Raw genomic sequence first — 27,871 nt, forward strand, 5'->3', positions numbered from 1 at the left:
GACAGTGACTACAGCCATGAAATTAAAAGATGCTTGCTCCTGGGAAGAAAAGCTATGACAAACCTAGAGAGCATATTAAAAAGCAGAGACATTACTTTGCTGACAAAGGTCTGCATAGTCAAAGGTATGGTTTTTCCAGTAGTCATGTAAAGATTTGAGCGTTGGACTGTAAAAAAGGCTGAACACCAAAGAACTGATGCCTTCAAACTGTGGTGCTGGAGAAGACTCTTGATAATCTCTTGGACTGCAAGGAGATCAAACCAGGCAATCCTAAAGGAAATTAACCCTAATTATTCATTGGAAGGACTGATACTGAAGCTGAAGCTCCAATATTTTGGCTACTTGATGCAAAGAACTGACTCATTGGAAAAGACCCTGATGCTGGGAAAGATTGAAGGCAAAAGGAGAAGCAGGCGGCAGAGGATGAGATAGTTAGATAGCATCACTGACTCAATGGACATAAATTTGAGTAAACTCCATGAGATAGTGGAAGACAGAGGAGCCTGGCATGCTGCAGTTCATGGGGCTGCAGAGTCAGACACGACTTAGCAACTGAACATCACATTCATCTGCAAATGACTGTGCGCATTGCTCTATTTTTTAAAAATTCTTATTTACTTATTTTTGACTGCACTGGGTCTTCTTTTCTATTCAAGCTCTTTCTAGTTTCATCCAGGAGGGTCACTCTAGTTGCCATGCACTGGCTTCTCATTGCAGTGGCCTCTCCTGTTGCAGAGCACGGTCTCTTGGGCAGGCGGCCTCTAGAGCACAGGCTCAATAATTGTGTCTCAGGCTCAGCTGTTTCAAGGCATGTGGGATCTTCCTGGATCAGGGGTCAAACCCTTGTCTCCCGCATTGGCAGGTGGATTCTTTACCACTGAGCCACCAGGGAAACCCTAGCTGGGATTACTTTTTAATGTTAATCTCTGTTGGGTGATGGGGGTAGTGGGTTCTTAATCCACATGACTAGAATGAATTTGAACTCCAGTCTCTTAAGAGGCTTGTACTTTGGATTCTCAGTGAAGATTTTCCTTTCATGTGGAGCCCAGGCTAAGGTAGGCAGTATTCCATTTTTGTCTTTTCTAATGGATGGATTATTTTCTGGCTTCCCTTTTCTCCTAGATTCATGCAGGAGTTCCCAATCCTCATTCCCCACTTTAGGCTTGCACAAGACCTCATCTCCACAGCTCATGTGGCTCTTCAGTCCCAAGTCCTTGGCTTTTAAGTCCACAGACTCCCTCAGGGCAGTCAGCATTCGCTTTCACCACTGTGGCTTTCAACTTTCATCATGTGGGGCACTTTTGTTGTCTTCTTACTAATTTTGTGGACTTGGCAGTTAGATAGGATTGGTATTTCTATTTCAGCTGGTATTTTTAGATATTTGCGTTAAGGAGAGCTTTTAGGTAACCTGCTCTCCAATATTACCTGAAATGAAGCCAAAATCCTCTCTTTCTCTTCAGCGTCCTGAAATTTCATGAATAGTGTGCCATGGGACATTTTTCATTCATGGAGCTAGCACTTGGTGGAAACTTTCAATCTGGAGGCTCATGTTCTTTAGTTCCTTTGTGTGGATTACCACATTTTATCCATTCATTAGTTGGTGGACATAAGAGTTTTCTGTTTCCTGGCTATTATGAATGATACTGTTATAAACATTTGTTTCCAGGTTATCATTTTTTTCTTTGAATGTATACCTAGAAGTATAATTGCTGGGTCCTATGGTAAGTCAGATGGGGAAACAGTAGAAACAGTGTCAGACTGTTTTTTGGGGCTCCAAAATCACTGCTGATGGTGATTGCAGCCATGAAATTAAAAGACGCTTACTCCTTGGAAGAAAAGTTATGACCAACCTAGATAACATATTAAAAAACAGAGATATTACTTTACCAACAAAGGTCCATCTAGTCAAGGCTATGGTTTTTCCTGTGGTCATGTATGGATATGAGAGTTGGACTGTGAAGAAGGCTGAGCACCGAAAAATTGATGCTTTTGAACTGTGGTGTTGGAGAAGACGCTTGAGAGTCCCTTGGACTGCAAGGAGATCCAACCAGTCCATTCTGAAGGAGATCAGCCCTGGGATTTCTTTGGAAGGAATGATGCTAAAGCTGAAACTCCAGTACTTTGGCCACCTGGTGCGAAGAGTTGACTCATTGGAAAAGACTCTGATGCTGGGAGGGATTGGGGGCAGGAGGAGAAGGGGACGACAGAGGATGAGATGGCTGGATGGCAACACCGACTCTGTGGACATGAGTTTGAGTGAACTCCGGGAGTTGCTGATGGACAGGGAGGCCTGGCGTGCTGCGATTCATGGGGTCTCAAAGAGTCGGACACGACTGAGCAACTGAACTGAACTGATGGTAAGTCTCTGTTTAACTTTTTGAGGAACTGGCAGACTTTCCCCATTGGCTACACCATTTACATTCCCACCAACAAAGTATGAGGATTCCGGTTCTGCAGGTCCTCACCAACACTTGTTATTACCTGTCTTTTTTGTTAAAGCCATCCTAGTGTGTTTGGCATGAGACTTTATAGCTCAGGGTTTAGAGCACTAGTCTTATAAACCAGATGTCAGGAGTTCATATCTCCCTGGGGCCTGCTAAGCAATTCTCTTATTGGGCTTCCCTCGTGGCTCAGACGGTAAAGAATCTGCTAGCAATGCAGGAGACCTGGGTGTGATCCCTGGGTTGGGAAGATCCCCTGGAGGAGGGCATGGCAACCCACTCCAGTATTCTTGCCTGGAGAATCCCCATGGACAGAGGAACCTGGCAGGCTAAAGTCCATGCAGTCGCAAAGAGATGGACACAACTGAGGAACTCAGCACACAGACAGTGGGTTTGAAGTGGTATCTCTTTGTGTTTTCAATTTACGTTTTCCTAACAAGGCTAATGACCTTGTGTATCTTTTCATGTGCTTATTGATCATTTGTATACCTTTGGAGAATGTCTATCTGTTGCTCATTTTTAAACAATTCTTTTTTATTATTTGAGTGTTTTTTAACTGTTGTATTTTTTTATACCCCTTATCTTCAATTAATTATTTTATTTACCTGCCGTTCTTCTTCTATGTTTCTAGTATGCTCCTTGCCTTCTTGAGATATTTATTATGCTTAAAATTCTTCTTTCTGTCTGGTCCATTACCTATGACAGAAGGACACCTGGGCCGGAGAAAGCTTCTTTTATAGTACTTGCTCTTCGGCTGCCTCATATTTTCTTAGAAGCTAATGTTCCCTTGAGACTGCTAGCCACTCTAACTGATAATGTGCTCCTGGAAGGAAGATGCAAAAGCTCAGGTTCTATGTTATGCTCCTCCTTTGAGTTCAGGGGTTGGGGTTTGGTTAGAAGAGGAAAACCACCCTAAGGTGGGAAGCCCCTGGTTCCAGTGTGGGCTCAGTCACCACCCCCCTCTAATACACGTGTTGCCTTGTACTGCTCATTTGCAAGAGCTGCTCTTTTCCTTGAGTTGTAATTTCCTGATTCACCAACTGAATAGTGAGGCGGGAGGGCAGCTCATTGGCGCCAGCCAGCTCACTGACCTCCTTGACTTCACAACTCCCCTTGACCCTGACCTTTTGTTAACTGCTTCACACACTCACACTCACTCACACTCACACTCACACTCCACCACTGCCCTGATGTTGCCCTGCTGTCTCTGGTTGGTGCTGGACTGCTTACCTGGTACTGGCTACAGGCAGGCAGGGGCCCACTGAGCACAACCAGAAGCCATTCTCCAGTCTCGCCCTCCTGCGAGTCCTGGCACTCTTCCGCTCTCGGCTGGCTGTTCACCCAGCGCAGCGCCGCCCACACTCGCACGCCGGTGTCTGGCTCTGCCATTCATCCCATCTAATTCCTTCTTTCTTCAGAGATTTCCCTAGGATCAGGTCCTGTGGAGAAAGTTGTGGGCCTGTGTGAATGTCAAAAGGGCTTACTCCGAGAAAGCCTTCTATACAAATATTGAATCATTATGTTGTATCCCCTGGAACTAATATAATGTTGTATGTCGGTTAGACTGCTCCATAAAAGGAAAAAGAGGACCTTCAATGGTTTAGAATTCACCTCCCAATGCAGGGGTTACCTGTTCAGTCCCAGGTTGCGGAGCTATGACCTCACATGGCTCACCTTCTGGAGAAGATGGCCTTAGGGAGGGACCCAGAATGGCTACAGTTAGAATAATGCCCTGGCCTGACATCCAGCTGGTATGCCTGGATCAGATGTTTCTGGCCAGTCTCCATCCTGAGTGCTTATTAAGTATTTGAATAGCTCCTAAATACCATTACCTGACACCATTTATGATAGTTTACGTATCCCATTTGGGCTGCCCATGAGAGTGGGTGTTTATTGTTAGCACTATTTCAGAAGTGAGGAAGTAGAGACTGAGACATCCCAGGTAAGGTTACTGGGACTTTCTCAGGGTTGCACAGCTAGTGAGAGATAGAGGGAGGACTCAGAACAAAGGCCTTTTCTGTTAAATGCCAAGCGGACTTCCCAGTTTTCGGTCTCTAAATACCTAGGACTTTCAGGAAAAGAGAGGTTTACAGGACCAGAGGGTGAATGCTGGAAGGTTAGATGCTAGCTGAGGATGGGAAAGCAGGATCTAGTTTAAGCATTATGGGAATGGTAATCACAAGTAAGTCAAACATCTCTTCCCAGGGACTTCCTTGGTGGTGCCGTGGCTAATACTCCAAGCTCCCAGTGCAGGGGGCCTGGGTTCAATCAGTGCTCGGGGAACTAGATCCCACCTGCCACAGCTAAAGATCCCACCTGATGAAACCAAGACCCAGTGCAGCCAAATTAAAAAAAAAATCTCTTCCCCAAGTAGTTTTTGGTCTAATAGAAACCCAAAGGAGTGAAACCAACACCCAGTGCAGCCAAATTTAAAAAAAAAAAAATCTCTTCCCCAAGTAGTTTTTGGTCTAATGGAAACCCAAAGGAGTGAGTAAACAAGAATATGAAGCTGAAAATACTACAAGGACAGATAATAAGTAATTTGTAACTCAGAAAAAGAAAAATAGTATCTCATCAGGGCAAGCAGGGTTTAACTGAGGAGGTCCAATTAAAAGCCTGACTGGATGGTAGATAGGAGAGTTGCAGGAATTTATAGAATCAAAGAGTTTTAGAAAATTTTTAAAAATATCAGGTCCAGGGGCTTCCCTGGTGGCTCAGTGGTAAAGAATCCACCTGCCAATGCAGGAGACACAAGTTCGATCCCTGATCTGGGAAGATCTCACACACCTCGGAGCAACTAAGTCTGTGCCGCACAACTGTTGAGCCTGTGCCCCGGAGCCCAGGAACCGCAACTATTGAGCCCGTGTGCCGCAACTGTTGAAGTCCACACGCCCTCAGGCCCGTGCTCCGCAACAAGAGAAGCAACCACAGTCAGTATCTGTCCTCTTCTGTCAGGCTCATATTCTTCTTTACTCTCTCCTTTGGGTCCGCCTCTGACTTCATTAGACCAGGAACTATTTGGGGAAGAGATTTTTTTTTTCATTCAGTTCAGTTCAGTCGCGTCCGACTCTTTTCGACCCCATGGACTGCAGCACGCCAGGCTTCCCTGTCCATCACCCACTCCCGGAGCTTGCTCAAACTCATGTCCATCAAGTTGGTGATGCCATCCAACCATCGCATTCTCTGTCGTCCCCTTCTCTTGCCTTCAATCTTTCCCAGCATCAGGGTCTTTACAAATGAGTCAGTTCTTTGTATCAGGTGGCCAAAGTATTGGAGCTTCAACTTCAGCACAAGTCCTTCCAATGAATATTCAGGACTGATTTCTTTCAGGATTGACTGGTTTGATCTCCTCGCAGTCCAAGGGACTCTCAAGAGCTTTCTCCAACACCCCAGTTCAAAAGCATCAATTCTTTGGCACTCAGCTTTCTTTATGGTCCAACTCTCACATCCATACATGACTACTGGAAAAACCACAGCTTTGACTAGACAAATCCTTGTCAGCAAAGTAATGTCTCTGCTTTTTAATATGCTGTCCAGGTTAGTCATAGCTTTTCTTCCAAGGAGCAAGCATTTAATTTTATGTCTGCCATCACCATTTGCAGTGATTTTGGAGCCCAAGAAAATAAAGTCTGTCACTGTTTCCATCTATTTGCCACGAAGTGATGGGACCAGATGCCATGACCTTAGTTTTTTGAATGTTGAGTTTTAAGCCAGCTTTTTCATTCTCCTCTTTCACTCTCATCAAGAGTCTTTCTAGGGGGCGAGGGCGACTGCTCGGGCGGGCTGGCAGTGGGGCGAGTGGCGGGCGGCCTGCCGACGGGAGAGCCGGGGGCGGGGCGGCGGCGGCGAGATGTTCGTGCAGGAGGAGAAGATCTTTGCGGGCAAGGTGCTGCGGCTGCACGTCTGCGCGTTCGACGGCGCCGAGTGGCTGGAGGAGGCGACCGAGGACACCTCGGAGAAGCTCAAGGAGCGCTGCCTCAAGCACTGTGCGCCCGGGAGCTTAGAAGACCCCAAGAATGTGACCCATCACAAATTAATACACGCCGCGTCTGAGAGGGTGCTGAGTGACGCCAAGACCCCCCTGGAGGAGCACCTCCAGGACGAGGATGTGATACTGTTGATCCGAAAGCGCGCTCCAGGCCCCCTCCCCAAGATGGCTGAAGTCTCCGCAGAAGAAAAGAATAAACAAGAGCAGAGAGCAGACGCTATCTTCCGAGCCACCGCCAGCCTGCCCTCCCACAACATGTACCGGGCCGTGGTGCAGACCAGCGGGAGGGACTTCCAGACGAGCTCCGGAAAATCCTGGTGTCTCTCATCGAGGTGGCTCAGAAGTTGCTGGCGCTGAACCCGGATGCCGTGGAATTATTTAGGAAGGCAAACGCCATGCTGGACGAGGATGAGGACGAGCACGTGGATGAGGCGGCCCTGCGGCAGCTCACGGAGATGGGATTCCCGGAGACCAGGGCGGCCAAGGCCCTGCGGCTGAACCACATGTCAGTGCCCCAGGCCATGGAGTGGCTCATTGAGCACGCAGAGGACCCCACCATCGACACTCCGCTCCCAGGCCCAGCCTCACAGGGAGAGGTGGGCGCCGAGGCCGCCCCTGCCGCCGGGACCAGTGAGGAGGAGGAGGGCAGAGACGAGCTGACAGAGATCTTCAGGAAGATCCGGAGGAGAAGGGAATTCCATGCGGACGCCCGGGCTGTCATTTCCCTGATGGAGATGGGCTTCGATGAGAAGGAAGTGATCGACGCCCTCAGAGTGAGCAACAACCAGCAGAACGCCGCCTGCGAATGGCTGCTGGGTGACCGCAGGCCCTCCCGCGAGGAACTGGACAAGGGCATCGACCCCGAGAGCCCCCTGTTTCAGGCCATCCTGGACAACCCCGTGGTGCAGCTGGGCCTGACCAACCCGAAAACCTTACTAGCATTTGAAGACATGCTTGAGAACCCGCTGAACAGCACTCAGTGGATGAACGACCCGGAGACGGGCCGGTCATGCTGCAGATCTCCAGAATCTTCCAGACCCTGAACCGCACATGGGCCGCACACTCCAGCCACCTGGCCTGGAGGGCCTCTCCTTCCCAGCCCAAGGGGTGGGGAGAGTGTGCAGACCCCAGGGTGCCCCTGGGCTGGGGGAGGGGAGCAGGTGGGCCGGAGGGGACCCTGCCCTGGGTGTCGGGCGCCAGGGCTGCACTCCTGCTGGGATCTTACTGCTGAAAAACCTCGGGCGGCAGCGTGCTCGGTCACGCCTCCAGCCTCCGACAGTGTTTACAGACAAGGCCGTCACCCCAGGAAGGGGTCGCCTCCCTCCAACGTCCCCCTGGGCTTTTGAACTGCTACTTGAATTGACCGTAGGCGCTGCTTGTAGAGTCCACTTGTTATTTGAAACAAGGCATGTTTCAATCCAAAGTGTTGTTGTCAAAGGTACTAACTTGAGTAGAAGAATTCACAGATGACTTCTCTTTAATAAATAAATTCCCATTTTGCAAAAAAAAAAAAAAAAGTCTTTCTAGTTCTTCATTTTCTGCCATAAGGGTGGTATCATCTGCATACCTGAGGTTATTGATATCTCTCCCTGCCATCTTGATTCCGGCTTGTGCTTCATCCAGCCCAGCATTTGTCATGATGTACTCTACATATAAGTTAAATAAGCAGGGTGACAATATACAGCCTTGACATACTCCTTTCCCAATTTGGAACCAGTCCATTGTTCCATGTCTGGTCTTAACTGTTGCTTCTTGACCTGCATACAGATTTCTCAGGAGACAGGTCAGGTGGTCTGATATTCCCATCTCTTTAAGGATTTTCCACAGTTTGTTGTGATCCACAGAGTCAATGAAGGAGAAGTGGATGTTTTTCTGAAATTCTCTTGCTTTTTCTATGATCCAATGGATGTTGGCAATTTGATCTCTGATTCCTCTGCCTTTTCTAAATCCAGCTTGAACATCTGAAAGTTCTCGGTTCACATACTGTTGAAGCCTGGCTTGGAGAATTTTGAGCATTACTTTGTTAGTGTGTGAGATGAGTGCAATTGTGCAATAGTTTGGACATTCTTTGGCATTGCCTTTCTTTGGGATGAAAACTGACCTTTTCCAGTCCTGTGGCCACTGCTGAGTTTTCTGAATTTGCTGGCATATTGAGTGCAGCTATCAGGGCTTCCCTGATAGCTCAGTTGGTAAAGAATCTGCCTGCAATGCAGGAGACCCTGGTTCGATTCTTGGGTTGGGAAGATCCACTGGAGAAGGGATAGGCTACCCATTCCAGTATTGTGGGCTAGACAATTCCATGGACTGTATAGTCCATGGGGTTGCAAAGAGTCAGACACAACTGAGTGACTTTCACTTTCACTTTTTTCATTCATTAATTAATTAATTTGGCTGCCACTGGATCCCTATGGCATGTAGGATGTTAGTTCCCCAACCAGGGATTGAACTGGTGTCCCTTGCATTGGCAGACAGACTCTCAATTACTGGACTACCAGGGAAGTCCTTATAGTTCATTGGTTTTTATTGCCAAATAGTATTCCATCATATGAATATATTGCATTTTGCTTACTGTTTTATTCACATTTGAATTGTTTCCACTTTGGGGCTACAATGAATAATGCTGCTATGGACTTTATCTGGATATATGTTTTCATTTCTCCTGGGAGTATGCCTAGGAATCGGATTGCTGAGTCTTAGGTTAACTCTATACTTAACCTTTGGAGAAACAGCTGCACTCTTGCCTGAAGTGGCTGCGCCATTTTACATTCCCAACATCCATGTATGAGGATTGGGTTTCTCTGCACCTGGGCTTCCCAAGGGCAGGAACAGGAGTCTCGTGTCCACCTTGGTGCCCAGGGCCTGTCGGCCGCGAAGGCTCCTGGCTCTCTCTTACCTCAAGCTTTTCACTGTCTTCCCCTTTATTGTTGTTCTCTAGGAGCTCAGCTTGGAGTTTCCAGTTGTCTAGGAAAATGCCAGAAGAGCTCACCAGATGCCAGGAGGCAGCCCTTTTCTGGAAAATCCTTCTACTTGGATCTGCCTGCCGGCAAGAACCTCCAGTTTTTGACGGGGGCCATTCAGCAGCTGGGTGGGGTAGGTAACCTGCTTCTCTCCCCTGTGGTGCCATGTGCCTTCGTGGATTAAAGGGCAGGAGCTGGAGAGGGGTTCTGCCTGTGACTTCCACGTATTTTCAGAGGTATCACTGCATTTTCCAAAGCAGCGGAAATGTAAACCTTTTTTAAAAGTAAAGATAATTTTTTTTTCCTAATTAGAAAAGTAATTTCTGTTCATTCTAGAATTCTGGAGAACTGGAACAGCAGAGTGGCATTGCTAAGGAGTGGACTTGTTGGGATAGGAGAAATATGTGGCCATTTATCTTTTTGCCATATTACAGAAGGTAGACAGACATACTTCTTCAACCTATCGCTTTAAAGATTTTTTAAAATTGTGATAAAACTTATATGACAAAATATGCCTTTGTAATTGTTTATGGTTCATTCTTCTTAATTTAAAAAAAGTTTTATTTTTTTTAAATTTTGGCTGCCATGGGTCTTTATTGTGGCACACAGGCTCAGTAATTGCAGCGTGTGGACTTAGTTCCCCAACCAGAGATGGAACCCATGTCCCCTGCACTGGAAGGTGGATTCTTAATCACTGGACTACCAGAGAAGTCCCTGTAAATTAATTATTTTTAAATTCATGGACATTAATTACATTCACCCTGTTGTATAACCATCACTCTCTGTTTCCCAAACTTTTATCACCCCAAACAGAAGCTCTGTAACTTGTAAGCAAGAACTTCCCATTTCACCTCCCCTTACCTCCCCAGAATTCACATCTACATTATGTTTCTGAATTTGCCCGTTCTAGATACGTTGTATCAGTGGGATCACTGATATTGGGCCTTTTCTTTCTGGTTTGTTACACTTTAAGGTAAAGGTTTCAAGACTCACCCTTGCTGTAGAGTAGATAAGAGTTTCCTTTCTCTCTCATGACTGAATTGTGCTCCACTGTATGGACAGACCACATTTTGCTTATCCATTCAGACGTTAATGGACATTCAGTTTGTTTCTGCTTTTTAGCTATTATGAATAATGCTGCTGTGAACATGGGTGGACAAGTGTCCGTTCGAGTCCCTGCTTTCAATTCTGTCAGATGTATACCTTAGAGAGGAATTGCTGGGTCACGTGGTAATCCATGTTTAGCTTTTTGAGGGACCTCAACTTCTTTTTTAAACCTAAGTGCCAGGCTTCTCCAGTCACACTTCAGAGAGGTCATCCATCCTTCCTTTCACAGGTGTGCTGGAGCTGGCTGGTCCTGGCTCATGAGAACCGATTGTTAGCATCTCTTTCCAGTCCCGCATTCAGGGATGTCATATGGCTACCTTGAAATCAGCCCCAGTAGTATTTTACCCCACAGAAACCAGCAAACACTACAAAGCAGGGTTGTTTCTTTTTTTTCCTTTCACCCCAAGAATCCGGCATTAAGCATTTGCCAGCTCACTACTGCTTATTTCCATCTTTTCTTCTTCCCCCAGACATGAGTTGTGTAGTTGTGTTTCCAGCACTGTTTTGGGTTTCTTAGGATGAGTCAGACCCTCTCAGTGTCATAAAGGGCTTGCAGGTAAGATGAGCAGATACTTATGCAGCTGAGTAATATCCAGAACCCAATTTTATTTCAGGCTCCTCTTGGTAGTGTGGTCAAGATGACAGATGCAGCCTCTGGATGGCCCGGTGTATCTTCACAGCAAAATCACGGCTTAGCCAAGGTCTTGATCCTCCAGTCCCATCAGTGTGCTCTCACTCTGGGCAAACCCTAACCAGTCAAATACTCAGAGCCCACAAGGTTCTGCTGGGAGGAGCTACAGTTCTGGAGTCAAGAACCTCTGTCCTGTACATAAACCTTATTATATTTTGGGATGATGTCTTCTCGGGGGCCCAGCACAGGATTGCATCTGGTCTATTTAAGGACGATGATTCTGGGGCTTCTGTGAGCCGACCTGATTTCCTTCCTTGACCTGTCATTATTGATGATTCTACTTCTGCCTTTTGGGTTTCAGCCACCTCTGTAATCTGGTTTCAGGTAATTGAAGGTTTTCTGAGCAAAGAAGTAAGTTACATCGTGTCCAGCCGCAGGGAGGCGAAGGCCGAGAGCAGCAGGACAAGTCACAGAGGCTGCCCCAGCCCCAGCGAGGTCACAGTGGACACACCGCCTGTGGCCAACCCCAAAGGCAGCCGTGCCAGGCCCACACAGAAAGCCATGGACCCAGTAAGAACCTCCTGGGGCGGGAAGTGTGTGTCTAGTAAACGAAGGAAGTAGGCGTTTGTGAGCCCACTTCAACAGTTTCTGGTTTTAGTTTCATCTGGTTTATTTTAATCTCTCATTTGAATTCAGGGGCTGAAACTATCTTATCACAGCTCTGGATCCACACACCTCAGTGACATGCCGTCCCGATGCCCTCCCTTCTGTAATAAATATTCACTTTTCCTGGGACTTTAGAGTCTGAGATTCAGAAACAGTAGGGGAGGACTTTCCTGGTGGTTCAGTGGTTAAGAATCCACCTGCCACTGCAGGGAACATGGGTTTGATCCCTGGTCCAGGAAGATCCCAAATACCACGGGGCAACTAAGCCCATGCACCGCAGCTACTGAATCCGTTTGCTCTAGAGCTTGCGCTCTGCAACAAGAGAAGCCCACCCCACAGCTCGAGTAGCCCCTGCTTACCGCAACTAGAGAAAGTCCACGTGCAGCACAGAAGACCAGCACAGCCAAAAATAAGCAAACATTTTTTTAAAAAGTAAGAAAAAGAAACAGTAGGGGAATAAACCAGAGAGGGCTTGTTAGGATTGACCGACACTTGTCTGCTGGGGACTGTGAGCTTTTAAAGAGAGGTCTAAAAAAATAACGAAGAAGAAGAAGAGAGTCCCGGGACTTTTGTAACACTTGACCTTGGGTGAATTCAAAATGCCCCCTCCCCAGGCTCCAGGCCACCTGGGCTGCAGCTCCCTGTGAGTGACCCGAACCTGAGGATGGCTTTACCTTTATCTCTGGAAGGTTCTCCCAGCTTTCACTTCTGCCACTGCTCAGCTGTCCCTGCTCCCGGCTTTCCGAGGGACATGACTCCCAGACGTCCTGGCCAGCCCCTGTGAAAACGTGTGTTTGTGCGCAGGTGGTCTCCACAGCTCCCCCATCGCTTCTTTCTTCCGCCAGGTGCCTCTGAGCAGAGGGAAGGAGCTCCTGCAGAAGGCCATCAGAAACCAGGTGAGCCGAGGGGGCCGGCTTGGAGGCCCGTGTGTCTGGCGCAGGGAGAGAACAAGCCCTGCCTCCGAAGGTTCTGAAGCACTGACACAAAAGACATGCCTGGCCAGACTTGTAGCACTGTCGTGATTGCCTCCTTTCTGACGAGGAAGTGGGGCTCAGAGGAGTTCAGTCATCTGTCCAGGCACCCGGGCTGGAGGTGGAAGAGCCAGGTTTTAACTCCATGATCTTAAGAGCCTGGGAGAAATGCGGTGGGGCGTCTTTCGCACGTAGCTCTTTATCCCTTCTGTGAGGACTCAGGGCCATTACAGTCGAGTGGCAGCAGGAGGAATTAGTGTGATCTTGCAGAGGAGTGGTTCAAGTGCCATCAGGCGGTGCCCCAGCCATGGTCTGTGACACAGGAGGGTGGTGTGGCCAGCGTAGCTTCGTGTACGATGAGGGTAGTGTTTATTGTGTCCCTCCTGTGGGCTCAGAGCGTTCCTCACAGAGGCTCTCCCGACAAGCCGCTCGCATGAACACACATGTCCCTTCCTGGTCCCAAGGTGGCCAGAGTAGAGCCACCTGCCAGATCAGCCATCCGTCCCTCTCAAGGTGGCCAGCCCGTGCAGAGGACAGGGTCCTCCCAGGGTTTGAAGTCGACTTTCCAGGCTCTGTGCTTGCTCCCCTGCCCACCTTCTCGCAACAGCTCCGCACATGGATGACCCGGAGCTCCCAGAAGCCAGGCCAGCCTGTCCCCAGGTGGTTGAGCCTCAGGTGGGGGGTCTCGTCCTCCTGCCTGACTCCGCTTGTCTTTCCAGGGCAGCAGCAGCGGAGGCGGCAGTGGGCGCAGCAGCAGCCTCCTGAGCAACGCCCGCTCCTGGGGGGTGCAGATTATCCACGTGGACGGTACCCTTCCTGCCCAGGGCCGCAGAGGGGAGGGTGGCAACTTTGCCTGGGAACCTGGGCTGTGAGAGGGGTCCGAGTCATGTACTGGCTGAAGCCAGATGCATCAGTCACTTACTGTGTTGGTCCACAGAGGTGGAGAGCAGCCGCAGCAATAGCAGAGCACAGGTGCTGGGAAGGGCTGCTTCCTTTAACCCCGGTGCCAGCTTTCCTCAGCAGGATTGAATAAGAACTGATCCTAGTATCCATTACCCCTTATCAGGTATTTACTCTGAGCTAGGAAGCACCTCATTTAATCCGCACCACAGTCTCTGCCCATTGTACAGATGAGGAAGTTGAGCCTCAGAGAATAGATTGAGTAAATTACACATAGGCTTATCAGGCCCACATTCCCCCCTAGTTTGGCTCAACTACATTTCCTGTTCTTTCTTTCCTCTAGGGTTTGCCACACATTATAACCACCTGCGTGCAGGCTGTAATACATTTACATGAGAGCAGCTGTCTTGAATGTGCTGGCAGTGGCCAGCCCTCCCACCCAGCTCCACTTTGAGTCTGGCGCTTTCTCTGACCCATTAAAGGGGGCAGGTCTAGATCCAGCCTGAAATCTGCCAGAGGGGCAGGGAGCTGTGCCAGGGCAGGTCCTGGTCTGGGATGGTGGCAGGTTCCATCGTCTCTGGAAAACCAGCCATTTCTGACTTGATCTAATTTCCTGCTTTTCTGTGTATTACAGAAGCTCCAGCATTATAGCTTCTGCTGGGCCTCCCACCTAAGGATATGACTGAGTAGATGCCATGACTTGGTCTCCCCCACAAAACTGCTTTTCAGTAGCACCTTAAAGTCCTTTATGGGTCATCAGGCACCTCCTGTTCAAGACTTGTATTCAGGGCTCCAAAGGAGCATGCAGCCAGCATAGGTACTTTTCCAGGGATAGAGGACCTTATTATCAGCAGGTGCAGAGATGACACGTAGCCAGAAGGTGGCAGACAAGGCTGGTGTGATCCAGTGAGCCAGGCCATGTGGGACCTTCAGTCCCCCGGGCCCCAGGACAGGGCTGTGCTGGGGAAACGAGAAGAGGAAGCCTTTGGCCACAGCCCTCTGTTTCCTCCCCAGAAATGCTGATACGGGTGCAGCAACTGTCTCTTGATGCTCCACGTGTGAAGAAACAAGGGCTGAAGAAGCCGGAGGTAGGTCATCCCCTCCCAAACCGAAGGGAAACGGGAAAGTCTGTGACAGCATTAGTAAATCCATGACCTGCCCCAGCCACCTCCTCCTGGCCTTGCTGGGAAAGATGGGAGGAACACAGCCTCTCAGCTCAGCCCTGGTGCCCACAGACCTGTGTGTGGCCAAGGACTGCCTGCAGGTAAGTCCTCATGGCCTGCTGGCCAGGCTGCCATTCTGAGGATAGATCTTGGTCTGGAAACGAGCCTGCAGATTGCATGGGTGGTGGCAGGGGATGGTGGCATTTGAAATAGCTGCCATATTCCAAATTCTTGTCTGGCTTTTCCTTCTTCTGCTGGGGTTAGAACTGTGTACTACTTCAAGAGAGCCCAGGCTGATTTAAAGCCGCAGGGTCTTCACCCAGCCCTGAATTCAAGGAAGAATTAGGCTCTACAAGTCCGTCCAGGGCCTGGCACCCAGGAGAGGGACCACATCCAAACCAGGTGGAATGCTCAGCCTCACCAGCCCTCACCCCACCCACTCTGGTCTGGGCATCTTTAAGGTTTTGCTGTAATGTAAACAGGGCTTCCCTGATGGCACAAGCATTAAAAAATCAGCCGGCAATGCAAGAGACCAGAGTTCGATCCCTGGGATGGGATGATCCCCTGGAGGAGGAAATGGCAACCCTCTGCAGTATCCTTGCCTGGGAAATCCCATAGACAGAGGAGCCCGACGGGCTACAGTCCATGGAGTCACATACACTTAAAAGTCTCTTTCCTCTCTGACTTCTGCTCCTCAACCACCAAGCTCCCTCCCTGAAGTCAACAGTGTGAACAGTTGTGCAAATATCCTTCCAGAATTCCCAAGTATCTACAAGCAAATACATCAGAATTCCCCCCTTTTACACAAATGTGTGGTATTATTACTTTGTTCGCTTAATAATCTCTTTTGTAGCTACTTGGGACTCTTGGGGCAAGTTTTGGGTGCAGTCTGCTGATGGGGGAGGGCCTGTTGAAGGCTTCTTTGGGCTGTGTTGGCCCTGGTGGCGTGGCCTGGAAGAGAATCTGGCCCAGACAGTTACGTAGCCACTGGATCTCTCATTCTATCCACACCCTCCCAACTCTTTAGCTGATTTTTTAAAGATTTTGTTTCATTTGGTTTGTAACATTAGCTTTGTTTGACCTTGGCCTGAAAGCCGGTTTTGACAAACACAGTCAGGGTGTGTAAGATAGGGTACTGAGAACCAAAAGGCATTGTCGTCACCCTCATCCTGTCGGCTGGCCTGGAATGCCAGCTGTGCCCAAATTGCACGGGCTGCTGCCAGTGAGCCCCTCCTCTGCGTCAGGTGTGTCACCTGCTGCAGTCTCATCTGTGCCACATCCGGGGTGTTAGGCGGGAACCCTGAGCATCATGGGCGGCACGGGCCCTGTTCCCACAGTGGTGGGGGGTGCTCCCCAGCCCTTGCTTGCTCTTTGCTCTGCCCTGCATTCCCTGCACAAAGTCAGGGCCCTTGAGATTCACGCACAGAGCTCACCATGCAAAGAGCATGGTGCTCAGGTCTGCTCCAGCTCAGGGTCCAGCCGTGGGCAGAAAGCTAAAGTGGGACAGACGAGCAGCAGCTCAGCTCACCGGGCCCAGTTCCTCGACGCCCCCCCAGCTCCCTCACATCCTTAACCTATTTTTCCTTTCCATTCAGGGAACATGTCCAGCAGAGTCAAGAACACGGAAAGGTCAGTGCAAGAGCTCTTCCTCATTTAATTGCCATCCCTCCCTCCCTAAACGCTTCCCCACGACTCCCTCTGTGGCAGCATCTGCTCACTTTTCTGCGGCAGGAAGCAAGTCCAGGTTGTGTACCGCCTCGTCCTGTTGCCAGGGCCCGGGCTTCAGAGAGGAGGGCAGTGGGAGAGGGACATCTGTGAGCAAGTCCAGGGCTGCTGGGCCGGGCCCTCTCTGTAGAGCCAAGACCCCCTGTGGTCACTTTGGCTCCTGCAGCCTCTGGCTGTTCCTGGGCATCGATGGAAGTTCAGCATCCTTTTCTTTCTGATTCAGGAGCAGTTTGCGGTGGGCAGTTTGACAGCTGCCTACTACTTTCAGAAATGCCAAACTCCCTGAAACTGACAAATAGGCAGATTGACAGGCCCAGCTCCCGGCTCCTCTTGGACAGCAGGAAAGTTTCTCCCCCTGGATATTTCTCCCAAAGATGCTCTGTTAGTGGCATTTATTCATGCACAAGTGGGAACTAATAAGGAAAGTCACTTGGCACCTCTTACACTTGCAAATCAAGGAAGTCTGTGGGAGAATTGATTTTAATCACTGTGTCAGTTAATTAGAAAGATGAGGAGTCACCCCAAAAAAGTAATTAAGGAAGAAAGGCCGCTTCTGCTCGGGCACTGGGAGCTGAGAAGCGCCAGCCTCTTGGGGATTTGGTGGCAGCTAGCTGTGCCCAGCCTTTCGGTGCCTTACCCTTTGACAGGACTTTTGGGCGTCATGGAAGGGCAGAAGGGGTTTATGATGCCTCAGAGAATGTGTAAACTGTGCAGATAGCCAGCTAGTAAGGGACAAATCTCTTGATTAACTGACTCTAAATCTGTTTTCCCAGCACCCCTTTGCCCTATTTTTTTCAAGAACCAGATTTCACTTTTTTTTTTTTTTTAACTGTCCTTCTGCCAAGACCTCGAAACACTCTTCAGTTCTCCTTCTTGCTGTTCCTCCCCTCCAAAACCCCAGGCTCCTCATGGAGAATTCTGTCTGAGAACCATCCTCAGGCCCCCTTGGGATTCTGAGACACCAGGAGTTAAGGTCTGGAAGGAGCTGAGGCTCTTAGCAGAAACCAGCAGGGGCTGGGTTTCTCTTACCCAGCCAGGTTCCTGACTCTCAAGGTTGACAGCCTTCAGCACCCACATGCAGGAGGCTGAAGGTGGGCGCATTTAGGACTCTGGGGCACCCTGTATCCTCTCCCCCCAAGGGTGGTAGAGGCTGGAGGAGATGGCAGCAGGGGCCTCACTCAGCCAAAGGAAAGGCACACCTTGGGGCCGCGAGGGCTCTGGCTCTGAGAGCCTCTTGGGCTTTGGCAGAGCCTCGTCTCTCTGAGCATTTCCTGCGGGAGGAGCTTAGGCTCTGCAGCAGGGCAGACAGATGGCTGACGGGCTCACTCTTCCTTCCAGTGGCCAGACTGAAGGCACCGTTCCTCAAAGTCGAAGATGAGAGCAGGTGAGTGGACCACCAGACCTACATGGAGGAGAGATACTCAGGGGCCCCAGGCTGCCATGGGGAGGTCTCATATAGATCAGAGGAGCCATGCCCAGCTGGCACTGCTCTTGGTCATTAATCAGAGGTTAATAATCCTGTATGTGAATTCCTTCCTTATTATTTTTTTTTAATATTTATTTATTTGGCTGTGCCAGGTCTTAGTTGCAGCACGTGGGATCCAGTCCCCTGACCAGGGATCGAACCTGGGCTCCCTGCACTGGGAGCTCAGAGTCTTGGCCAGTGGACCACCAAGGAAGTCCCTGAATTCCTTCCTTTCAAAGCTCTGCTTTTTTGAGTCTGTGATGTTGCATCCAGGCTGTTTGACTCCCCATTTCCCCCATGTGTACACTGACCCTCAATACCAAATCATTGCTGGTGTTAGTGCTGGTATAGTCTTTGCTAAAGTGAGGATCTCTGCAGTGCTATTGAGGTTCCCTTGTCAGACCACCTTGTATCAACACTTGACAGAGCCTTTCCGTTTGCTGTGTAAAACCATTTCCTGGTATGTGTTATCTCCTCATAGCCGTGGAGAAGAGTCCATCCTCTTCCCAGTGGGGGAACTGAGGTCAGAGACATTAAGGGACACGGACACAGCCACTTTGCTAGTAAGTCTTAGTCCGAGGCTAGAGTCCACATCCAGCCTGGGGCCCTCTCCTCTCTGCCCTGTCTGTCCCTGTGAGGGCCCTTTCCTACCTAGCAGGAGGGTCGCATCAATGATAACCTGATGAGCTGGTAGCCACCTGGGTTGTCACTGACTCTTTGGTAAGTACCAGATTAAAAGTCTGTGAACATCTAGAATTAACCCCAGAAGTTTTTTTAAAGCCCAGGTGTCCCCAGAAGAGACTGCTGGGTCAGAATGCTCTGTGTCCCTCAGCTTTGGGCTGGCCACCGAAAGACCCAGCCCCAGAAGCCTGGCAGGCCTGCCCATGCTTCACCACGCCAGACAGAGTTGGCGCTGGTGGCTCAGAAGCCAGTAGAAAGAATCCAGGGCTGGAAGGAGGCCCTCTCATCTCCCCTTCCAGGCGGGTGGGGGGAGGGGGCATGTCCTTTACAGTCCGCCCTTCACAACCAGCCGGGTACAAGCAGTCATGACTGGAACGCTGTGGCCAAGACACCACTAGGGCCTTAGTGTCTCTGCACATGGAGCTGAGCCTTCTCTCGATCCTTCTTATGTGCTGTTCTAAAGCAGACACTCTTCAAAACCCAACATAGCCGCGCCAGCCTCAACTTTTCAACCTCCTCAGCAGAAACAAAATAACACGGAGGAGGGCGAAAGGCGGGGTACCAGGGCTGTGAAGGGCGCCTCCTTCCCCTTCAGGATCCAAGAAGACTTTTTATTTTGGCTGTGCCGTGCACTCTGCGGGATTTTAGTTCCCCAACCAGGAATCTAACTTGGGCCCCCTGCGGTGGAAGCTGGGAGTCCTAGCCACTGGACTGCCAGATAAATCCCCAAGAAGACTCATTGGTTAATTTCCTCCTGAGGCTGCAGGGTCTCAATATGCCCCTGGAGCCCAGGGCCTGCTTTCCCCTGGAGCACCGTCCACTGCACCCCAACATGGTGTGGTCAGGGGCTGCCAAGTAACCACAGATCACCACATCTGGCTCCGAAAGTCTCCTGAATGTGAGCTACTTAAAGCAAACGACTCAGTGCGTGTCTGACTGCCCAGAACCTTCACTGCACCTCTCTTTTCCATTCAGAGCACCACCCCTCAGATAGTACAAAGGCCCAGCCCATAGCAAAAATATTCCTCTTCATGGAACAGGAAGATCACTGATCTGGTCTTAACATCCTTGCATTTAGATTCTGCCAGGCTAGAGTTCTCAGAGGTCACTTGAGGGTCGAGAAACAAAATGGAAAGGTGGGAGGAACTAGATCAGAAGTTGGGAGACGTGGCTTCCTGTCTGGACTTGGCCGCTTGGTCATGAGCCCGTGGGCAAGCCACAGAACCTTTAGGGCTTTGTTTCCTCTTCTATGATATAAAACATGAAAACACTGTTATTCTGCTCAGCTCAGAGGTTGCAGGATATGGAGGGAGGCAGTGATTGTAAATAGGCTTGGAAAGTAGACAGGGAGAGTGTTAATTTAAAATATTAATCTAACCCAGTAAGACAGATAAGAGTGTTGTTCTAGTATTTAAAAGCTGGGCAAGTGAGGGGTTTCCCTGGTGGTCTGGTGGTTGAGATTCTAAGCTTCTAATACAGGGGGCACGAGTTTGATCCCTGGTCAAGGAACTAAGATCCCACATGCTATGCGACATGGCCCAAAAAAGATGGGCAGGTGAGAGTCTGCTTTATTAAGGTGGGAATTCTCAGGAGTTGGGCTGGCCCCTCTTCCTCACCTTTTCCCTTCCCCACTGGAGTCAAAATGGAAGTTTTGTGTGTTTCAGGAAGTTTCGTCCTTTCCACCTTCAGTTTAAATCCTTTCCTGAAATTTTTTTTCTGGGACCCAAAGCCGCCAGTCCTTTTGAGGCCCCGATGACTCCAAGCAGCTCACACCATACCAGGTGGGTCTTTCTGGTTCCTGAGTACAAGGGCTGGTTCCAGGTCAAAGTCCTCCCCGCTGGGGCCTTGCTGGTCAGCCTGGGGAATGGCCATGTGTTAGCTCCTTAGGCAAAGTCTATTCTGGGAACTTAGCCCAGAGAAGAGGGACACCGGGAGTGTTCATCCGTTTTATCTGGTGTTCTCCATCCGTACTGAAGAACTTGACTTGTGTCCAGAGGGCATGAGGCTGGTTTCTGAACCTCTTTCTTAGAGTCTCCTTGTGAAAGTGAAGTCGCTCAGTCATGTCTGACTCTCAGCCCCATGGACTGTAGCTTAGGGGACTCTCCTTGGGGGCCCATTAAAAATGCAGGTTCCTGGACTCCCCCCCTGCAGAATCACAGTCTCTGATGATGGAGGCCCCCAGAGCTCCGTGTTCCCAGGCTCCCCACGTGGTTTCAGCGCACGTCCACATTTGAGGCCTTTGAAGCTAAACATAGCAGGCAGAGGGTCTGGGGGGCCTGCCACACTGTGTGGCCTGAAGTGACTTGTAAGCTGCTTGGACTCCTACTCTGCAGGTAGGTGAGTTTGGACTCTTCAATGACCAACGTGCAGAAGGCATGCGGTTCAGGTGATGACCTGGACACCTTCCCAGACCTTTCTAACGTATGGGCCAGGAGACTAGAGGGCAGATGTCTAGCCCGAGGGTCCCCAGTGCCAGGGAGGGCCTGTGGTTTCCACCAGCAGACAGGGGCTAAGGGGTCAGGAAATATTGCGAATGGGAGGAAAAACAGAAAGGGACTGTGGCAGTAAAGAGCAGAGGAAGGCGAGAACAAGCCAGGGTGAAGTCCAAGGGCCCTTCATCCCTTTCCCAGAAGATACAAGGGACACAAGCGGGGCAGCCCAGCGGCTGCCTGGGTTGGGGCTGTGGGGGGTGCTTGGCCTGGGAAGGCCTGGGGATGGCACAGGAGCTGATAAAGGGAAGATGAAGGGTTTACAGTGAAACGTCTGTATTCTTTGCCCATCCTCCAATCTCTAGACCATGAGTCTCTCTAGAGAGAGTTTATGGACAGTACATCGTGTACCCTTTGTTCTCTCTTCTCACAAAGAGTAGCAAGATATTCACTGTGCTGGATCTTGCTTTTTTTCCCACTGAATATTTCTTAATTTCCTATTAGTACCTGAAGAGTGTCTTCATTCCCTTTAATTACTGCAGGGTATTCCATGGTATGGATTTACCGTATTTTATTTAACATACGCGTGGATGATTTCCAGTCTTTTGCGGTGAATAGTCTTGTTCAGAGTAAATTATGATTGTTCAGATATATTTGCAAGACAAATTCCTAAAAGTGGAAATGCCAGGTCAAAGGGTGCCCACATTTATAATTTTGAGAAGTGCAGCCAAATTGCTTTTCATGGAGGTAATGCCAGGGTACGCTTTCACTCACAGTGGACCAGAGCCCATTTTCCCATCCCCATGGCTAAGATAGTGAGCTATCAGACTTGTGACTTCAGCCAGTCTGATAGATCAAAAACCATATCTCAGTGTAATGTAATTTTCATTTTTCTCTTTATGAATGAGCTTAAGTATGTTTTCCTATGTTGGATCATTTGACTCTCTCTTTTTTTAAATCTCTTTTTGTGTGAACCTTTTTCATAGCCTTTCCCAGTTTTTCTGTTCAGTTATTGATCACTTATTGATTTGTAAGGAGCCCTTTGCTATGTTATTAGTTATAAATACCCTCCTCAGTTCCTGGTGTGTTTTTTTGAGTTTGCTTATATTTTCTACCATGCATATATATTTTTTTAATTGTTTGTCATTGAACTTATCAGCTTTTTTACCATTTCCTGGGTTTTGTGTCATACTTAGAAAGTCCTTAGGGGAATAGTTTGGACCCACTGAATTTGCTCAGTCAAATACCAGTACCCCACAGGCTGTTTAAAAATGCAGGACTGACTACAAATAATAAATGCTGGAGAGGATGTGGAGGAAAGGAAACCCTTCTACGCTGCTGGTGGGAATGTAAATTGGTGTAGCCACTGTGGAAAACACTATGGAGTTTCCTTAAAAAATTAAAAATAGAGTTGCCATATGACCCAGCAGTCCCACTCATAGGCATATATCTGGAGAAAATGCTAATTCAAAAAGATACTTGCACCTCAATGTTCATAGCAGCAATATTTACGATAGCCAAGACACGGAACCAACCTAAATGTCCATAAATGGATAAAGAAGATGTGGTGTATATATACATATATATATGTATACACACACACACACAGTGAAATTCTGCTCTGCTCAGCCATAAGCAAGACTGAAACAATGCCATTTGTAGCAACATGGGTGGATTTAATAGAGATTATGAGTGAAGCAAATCAGAGAGAGATATCATATGATATCACTTATATGTGGAATCTAAAAAATAATACAAATGAATTTATTTACAAAATAGACTCACAGACATAGAAAACAAATTTATGGTTACCAAAGGGGAAAGCAGTTGGAGGAGGGATCAGTTCAGTTCAGTTCAGTTGCTCAGTCTTGTCCGACTCTTTGCGACCCCATGGACTGCAGCACGCCAGGCTTCCCCGTCCATCACCCACTCCCAGAGCTTGCTCAAACTCATGTCTATCAAGTTGGTGATACCATCCAACCATCGCATTCTCTGTCGTCCCCTTCTCTTGCCTTCAATCTTTCCCAGCATCAGGGTCTTTACAAATGAGTCAGTTCTTTGTATCAGGTGGCCAAAGTATTGGAGCTTCAACTTCAGCACAAGTCCTTCCAATGAATATTTAGGACTGATTTCTTTCAGGATTGACTGGTTTGATCTCCTCACAGTCCAAGGGACTCTCAAGAGCCTTCTCCAACACCCCAGTTCAAAAGCATCAATTCTTCGGCACTCAGCTTTCTTTATGGTCCAACTCTCACATCCATACATGACTACTGGAAAAACCATAGCTTTGACTAGACAAATCCTTGTCAGCAAAGTAATGTCTCTGCTTTTTAATATGCTGTCCAGGTTAGTCATAGCTTTTCTTCCAAGGAGCAAGCATTTAATTTCATGGCTGCAGTCACCATCTGCAGTGATTTTGGAGCCCAAGAAAATAAAGTCTGTCACTGTTTCCATCTATTTGCCACGAAGTGATGGGACCAGATGCCATGATCTTAGTTTTTTGAATGTTGAGTTTTAAGCCAGCTTTTTCATTCTCCTCTTTCACTTTCATCAAGATGCTCTTTAGTTCCTCTTCACTTTATGCCATAAGGGTGGTATCATCTGTGTTTGTGAGGTTATTGATATTTCTCCTGGAATCTTGATTCCAGCTTGTGCTTCATCCAGCCCAGTGTTTCTCATGATGTGCTCTGCATATAAGTTAAATAAACAGGGTGACAATATACACCCTTGATATACTCCTTTCTCAATTTGGAACCAGTCCGTTGTTCCATGTCCAGTTCTAACTGTTGCTTCTTGACCTGCATACAGATTTCTCAGGAGGCAGGTCAGGTGGTCTGGTATTCCCATCTCTTTAAGAATTTTCTACAGTTTGTTGTGATCCACACAGTCAAGGGCTTCGGCGTAGTCAATGAAGCAGATGTTTTTCTGGACTTCTTTTACTTTTTCTATGATCCAACAGATGTTGGCAATTTGATCTCTGATTCCTCTGCCTTTTCTAAATCCAGCTTGAACATCTGGAAGTTCTCGGTTCATGTACTGTTGAAGCCTAGCTTGGAGAATTTTGAGCATTATTTTGCTAGCTTGTGAGGTGAGTGCAATTGTTCGGGAGTTTGAGCATTCTTTGCCATTGCCTTTCTCTGGGATTGGAATGAAAACTGACCTTTTCCAGTCCTGTGGCCACTGCTGAGTTTTCCAAATTTGCTGGCATATTGAGTGCAGCACTTTCACAGCATCATCTTTTAGGATTTGAAATAGCTTAGCTGGAATTCCATCCCTTCCACTAGCTTTATTCGTAGTGATGCTTCCTAAGGCCCACTTGACTTCACACTTGAGGATGTCTGGCTCTAGATGAGTGATCACACCATTGTGGTTATCCGGGTCATTAAGATATTTTTTGTATAGTTCTTCTGTGTATTCTTGCCATCTCTTCTTGATATCTTCTGCTTCTTTTAGGTCTGTACCGTTTCTGTCCTTTGTTGTGCCCATTTTTGCATGAAGTGTTTCCTTGGTATCTACTTTTCTTGTAGGGATCTCTAGTCTTTCCCATTCTATTGTTTTCCTCTATTTCTTTGCATTGATCACTTAGGAAGGCTTTCTTACTTTTCCTTGCTATATCAGATGGATATATCAGATGGAGGAAGGATAAATCAGGATTAACAGGTTGGGATCAACAGATACAAACTACTGTATATAAAATAAACAAGAAGGTCCTACTGGATAGCACAGGGAAGCATGTTCACTATCCCGTAATAAACCATAATGGAAAAGAATATGAGAAAGAAAAAAGAACTAAATCACTTTGCTGCATACCAGAAACTAACACAACAGTGCAAATCAACTACACTTCAGTTAACAAATCAAAACTCAAATGCAGGACTGCAATGTGAAGGTCCTCAGGGAAGGTACAGCTGTGTGGGTCTAATGACCCTGGGTTTGGATATGAGCACAGAGCTGGAACATCGTCAGGTATTCTTGCCTGTGGTTTGAGGTGTGTGGGTGGGATCAAGATGGAGCTAAGATGGGGTACTCACAGAGAGGCCTCTCCTTCCTTGCTGCCTCTCCTGCCCCCCTTGTACAAGTGGTGCCAACTGTAGGCAGGCCAGCCTGTGCCCTACTCTGGCCATTTTGGTCCCTCTTTCCCCACTGGCCTGGACTCCAGGCCACAGGGCCACAGTTCGCTCTGAGGACTCCAGCAGTGACCACTTTCCCCCACCCTGTATTCTCCCCAGAGAGGCCAAGGACCAGGAGCCAAGCCGGCGATCAGCTGCCTGCACTGTGCCCAGGAGGAGAGGGTACTGTGAGTGCTGCCAAGAAGCCTTCGAGGAGCTGCGCAGGGTGAGCTCCTTCCCGACCACACAGCTGCTCCCAGGTGGTCTCTCCGCCCTGGTGAGGTTGGGTGGTCTGCTTGTGTCCCGCCCCAGCCTAGTCTAACGCCCCCCCGCCTCCTCTCACCCCGAGCAGCATCTCCAGAGCCCCCGGCACCAGGGCTTTGCCCTGGAAGCCCACCTGTACGCTGAAGTCGATCGGATCATCGCCCAGCTGAGCCACAGCTTTGCAGACGCCCCCTTCCAGGCCAGCCTCCCTGGGTAAGCACCACCGTGCCACCGTGCCGTGGGTGCCGGGCACAACCGCCTTCTCAGCTCTCCTGCTGCTGCCCCGAGGTGGAGAGGAACCCTCAGGTTGGCGACAGCAGAGACCAGGCTGTGGTCCCTTTCTCACTCCTTCCTTCCCTTTCTTTCCTGCCATCTTCTGTTCTCTTCTTTAGGGGGCGGTCAAGGGAAGGCCTCCATTTGGGGCTTCATCCCATCAGATCAGGATGGACCCCAACCAGAGCTCCCTTCCTAACGGCACAGCTCGGGGCGCAGGGGGAGCAATCCAGCGGCCGCTCTGCTCCTGCCATGTGTCTGGTCACGTGCCTGTCTGGCCTTCCAGAAGTAGGGTAGGGGATTCCTGGATCTTTCCTGTGTAGGTGAAGAGCAGGGTCTTCCTGCTTCTCTAGAAGTTTACCCCAGAAGGGATGGCAGAAGATTTGGCAGAATCCCAGGGCCCTCTGAGCACCCACCGCCCGCTGCCCACCAAGGAGCTGTGGCTTCATCTCCCGCAGCCCCAAGTCTCCACCGCAGGCAGCCTCCCCGGGCTCAGGGTGGACAGCCAGGACCTGTGCTGCTCTCTCTAGCCACCAAAGGGCAGCCTCCTCCATGACTGCCTTATTAAACAGAGCAGCCTCTAACCTGTTCTCTGGCCAGCCCTGACCACGGACTGCAGAGCCAAGAATAGGCCTTTCACCTGGGACCCAGAATGGCAGCTCTTTTCTAAACACCAAACCCCAGAAGGGTAGCACCATGTGGGCCTCCACTGTGCCCCCAGCCTGGGAGGACCCCCACTTGCTCTGGAGTTGAACTCTGTGACCCACTGGTGTTTCTGTCCCCACAGGCAGCCAGGCCCCTTGGCTTCCGACTGTGACCCTCTATGTCCTGAGCCTCCGCCTCCCCACTGGCCCTCCCCTCTCAGGGCAGCGTCTCCTTGGAGGAGGAACGACGGTCATCAGCAGGCCCCAGGTGCCACCGAGCGTGGTGGGACTGTGAGTGGCATGAAGGCAGCAGCAGAGCCTGTGGAGGCAGGCAAGATTCCTGAACCGATAGCGAGCTGCCGGGAGCGGAAGGGGTCAGCTGACAGCTTTGGGGACCCCCTAGAGACCTCAGGCTCTGGGAGCCCTGCTTACCAGGGCCTCCTAACCAGCTCAGGAATTACTGAACTCTCCTCTGGCCCAGAGCTGCCTCATTTTGGCCACAAGCGGAAGGTTCAGTTCCCCGGTGGCAGTGCTGAGAAGAGGCCAGGTGCATCCTGGCCACAAGCCTCACTGTTTGTCCCAAGAGCCCCCAGCCCCTGTGGCACCCCCAGCTCCTGTGGTATCAGGACAACCAGCAGCAAGCACCTTCCCCTTCCAGGCTATGAGCCTAGGTCTCTGGCCTCCCTCCCGCCTGTGCACCACCCACAGGGAGAGACCTGCCTCACCCTCCCAGGCAGCCCCCCAATAGGTTGGCAGAGTGCTGGGCCACACAGGCTCCCTGGCCTGGGGCAGGAAGGCCCCCAGGACCTAAGTGTTCTGAGGGTGCCGCCCCTGGCCCTGCCTCCCAGCAGGCTGAGCAGCTCCGGGCCAGCTGCCAGCCCACCTGCCCTCAGCTGCAGGCACGGAGCCCCCAGGAGGACCTGCAGAGAGCCCGGCTGCCTTTCCCTGCCACCCTCTGCCAGCCAGCAGGCGGACCAGCTGCTCCCGATGGTTCTGGACCTCCCAGCCTCTTCCAGGCCCCTGACTCCCAACCCCAGCCCACCGCCAACAGAGAACTACTTCTATGAGTCCCCGCCCACCCCTGGGCATGCAGCTCTGGGGCCAGACAACTCCCAACTTGAGGGCAAGTTATACGTCAGCTGAGGGCTACACACCCAGCCCAGGCCAACCAGACACACAAGGAGGAGCCGACCCGGAGTCTGGCCCTGGACGATCATGGCCGAGCTCTAGGTGCATTAGATGGAGCCAGTCCTCCCGGCCACCAAGTCTTCAGGGCTGGGGGCCGCCCTCTCCAGCCATGGATCGTGCAGGCGCGGCCAGCTGCTCAGGCCGGGAGGCAGGGGCAAGGTTGGCATAGGGAGGGCCCACAGAGAAGCCAGAGCAGCAGCGCCCTGGCCTGGCCTCCTGTCCCTCTGCAGGCACTTGCTCAGCCAAGAGGGTTAGTTGTCGGTGTTTCC

At 49.8% G+C, this 27,871-nt stretch overlaps 1 protein-coding gene across 1 annotated transcript; it reads left to right on the forward strand.

The window, feature by feature from the left end:
* The first annotated feature begins 6,291 nt into the window (after window positions 1-6,291).
* Window positions 6,292-27,557, forward strand: DBF4B (DBF4B-CDC7 kinase regulatory subunit). The gene is given in 14 exon segments (XM_068977483.1): window positions 6,292-6,724; window positions 6,727-7,425; window positions 7,428-7,589; window positions 9,365-9,519; window positions 11,509-11,694; window positions 12,636-12,686; window positions 13,481-13,568; window positions 14,676-14,749; window positions 16,420-16,453; window positions 17,888-17,933; window positions 20,360-20,476; window positions 25,354-25,459; window positions 25,586-25,710; window positions 26,558-27,557. Coding segments are annotated over 14 exon segments (3,276 nt in total).
* Window positions 27,558-27,871: the final 314 nt, after the last annotated feature.

Source organism: Capricornis sumatraensis, chromosome 8, assembly GCF_032405125.1.
Source record: "Capricornis sumatraensis isolate serow.1 chromosome 8, serow.2, whole genome shotgun sequence".
NCBI lineage: Eukaryota > Metazoa > Chordata > Mammalia > Artiodactyla > Bovidae > Capricornis > Capricornis sumatraensis.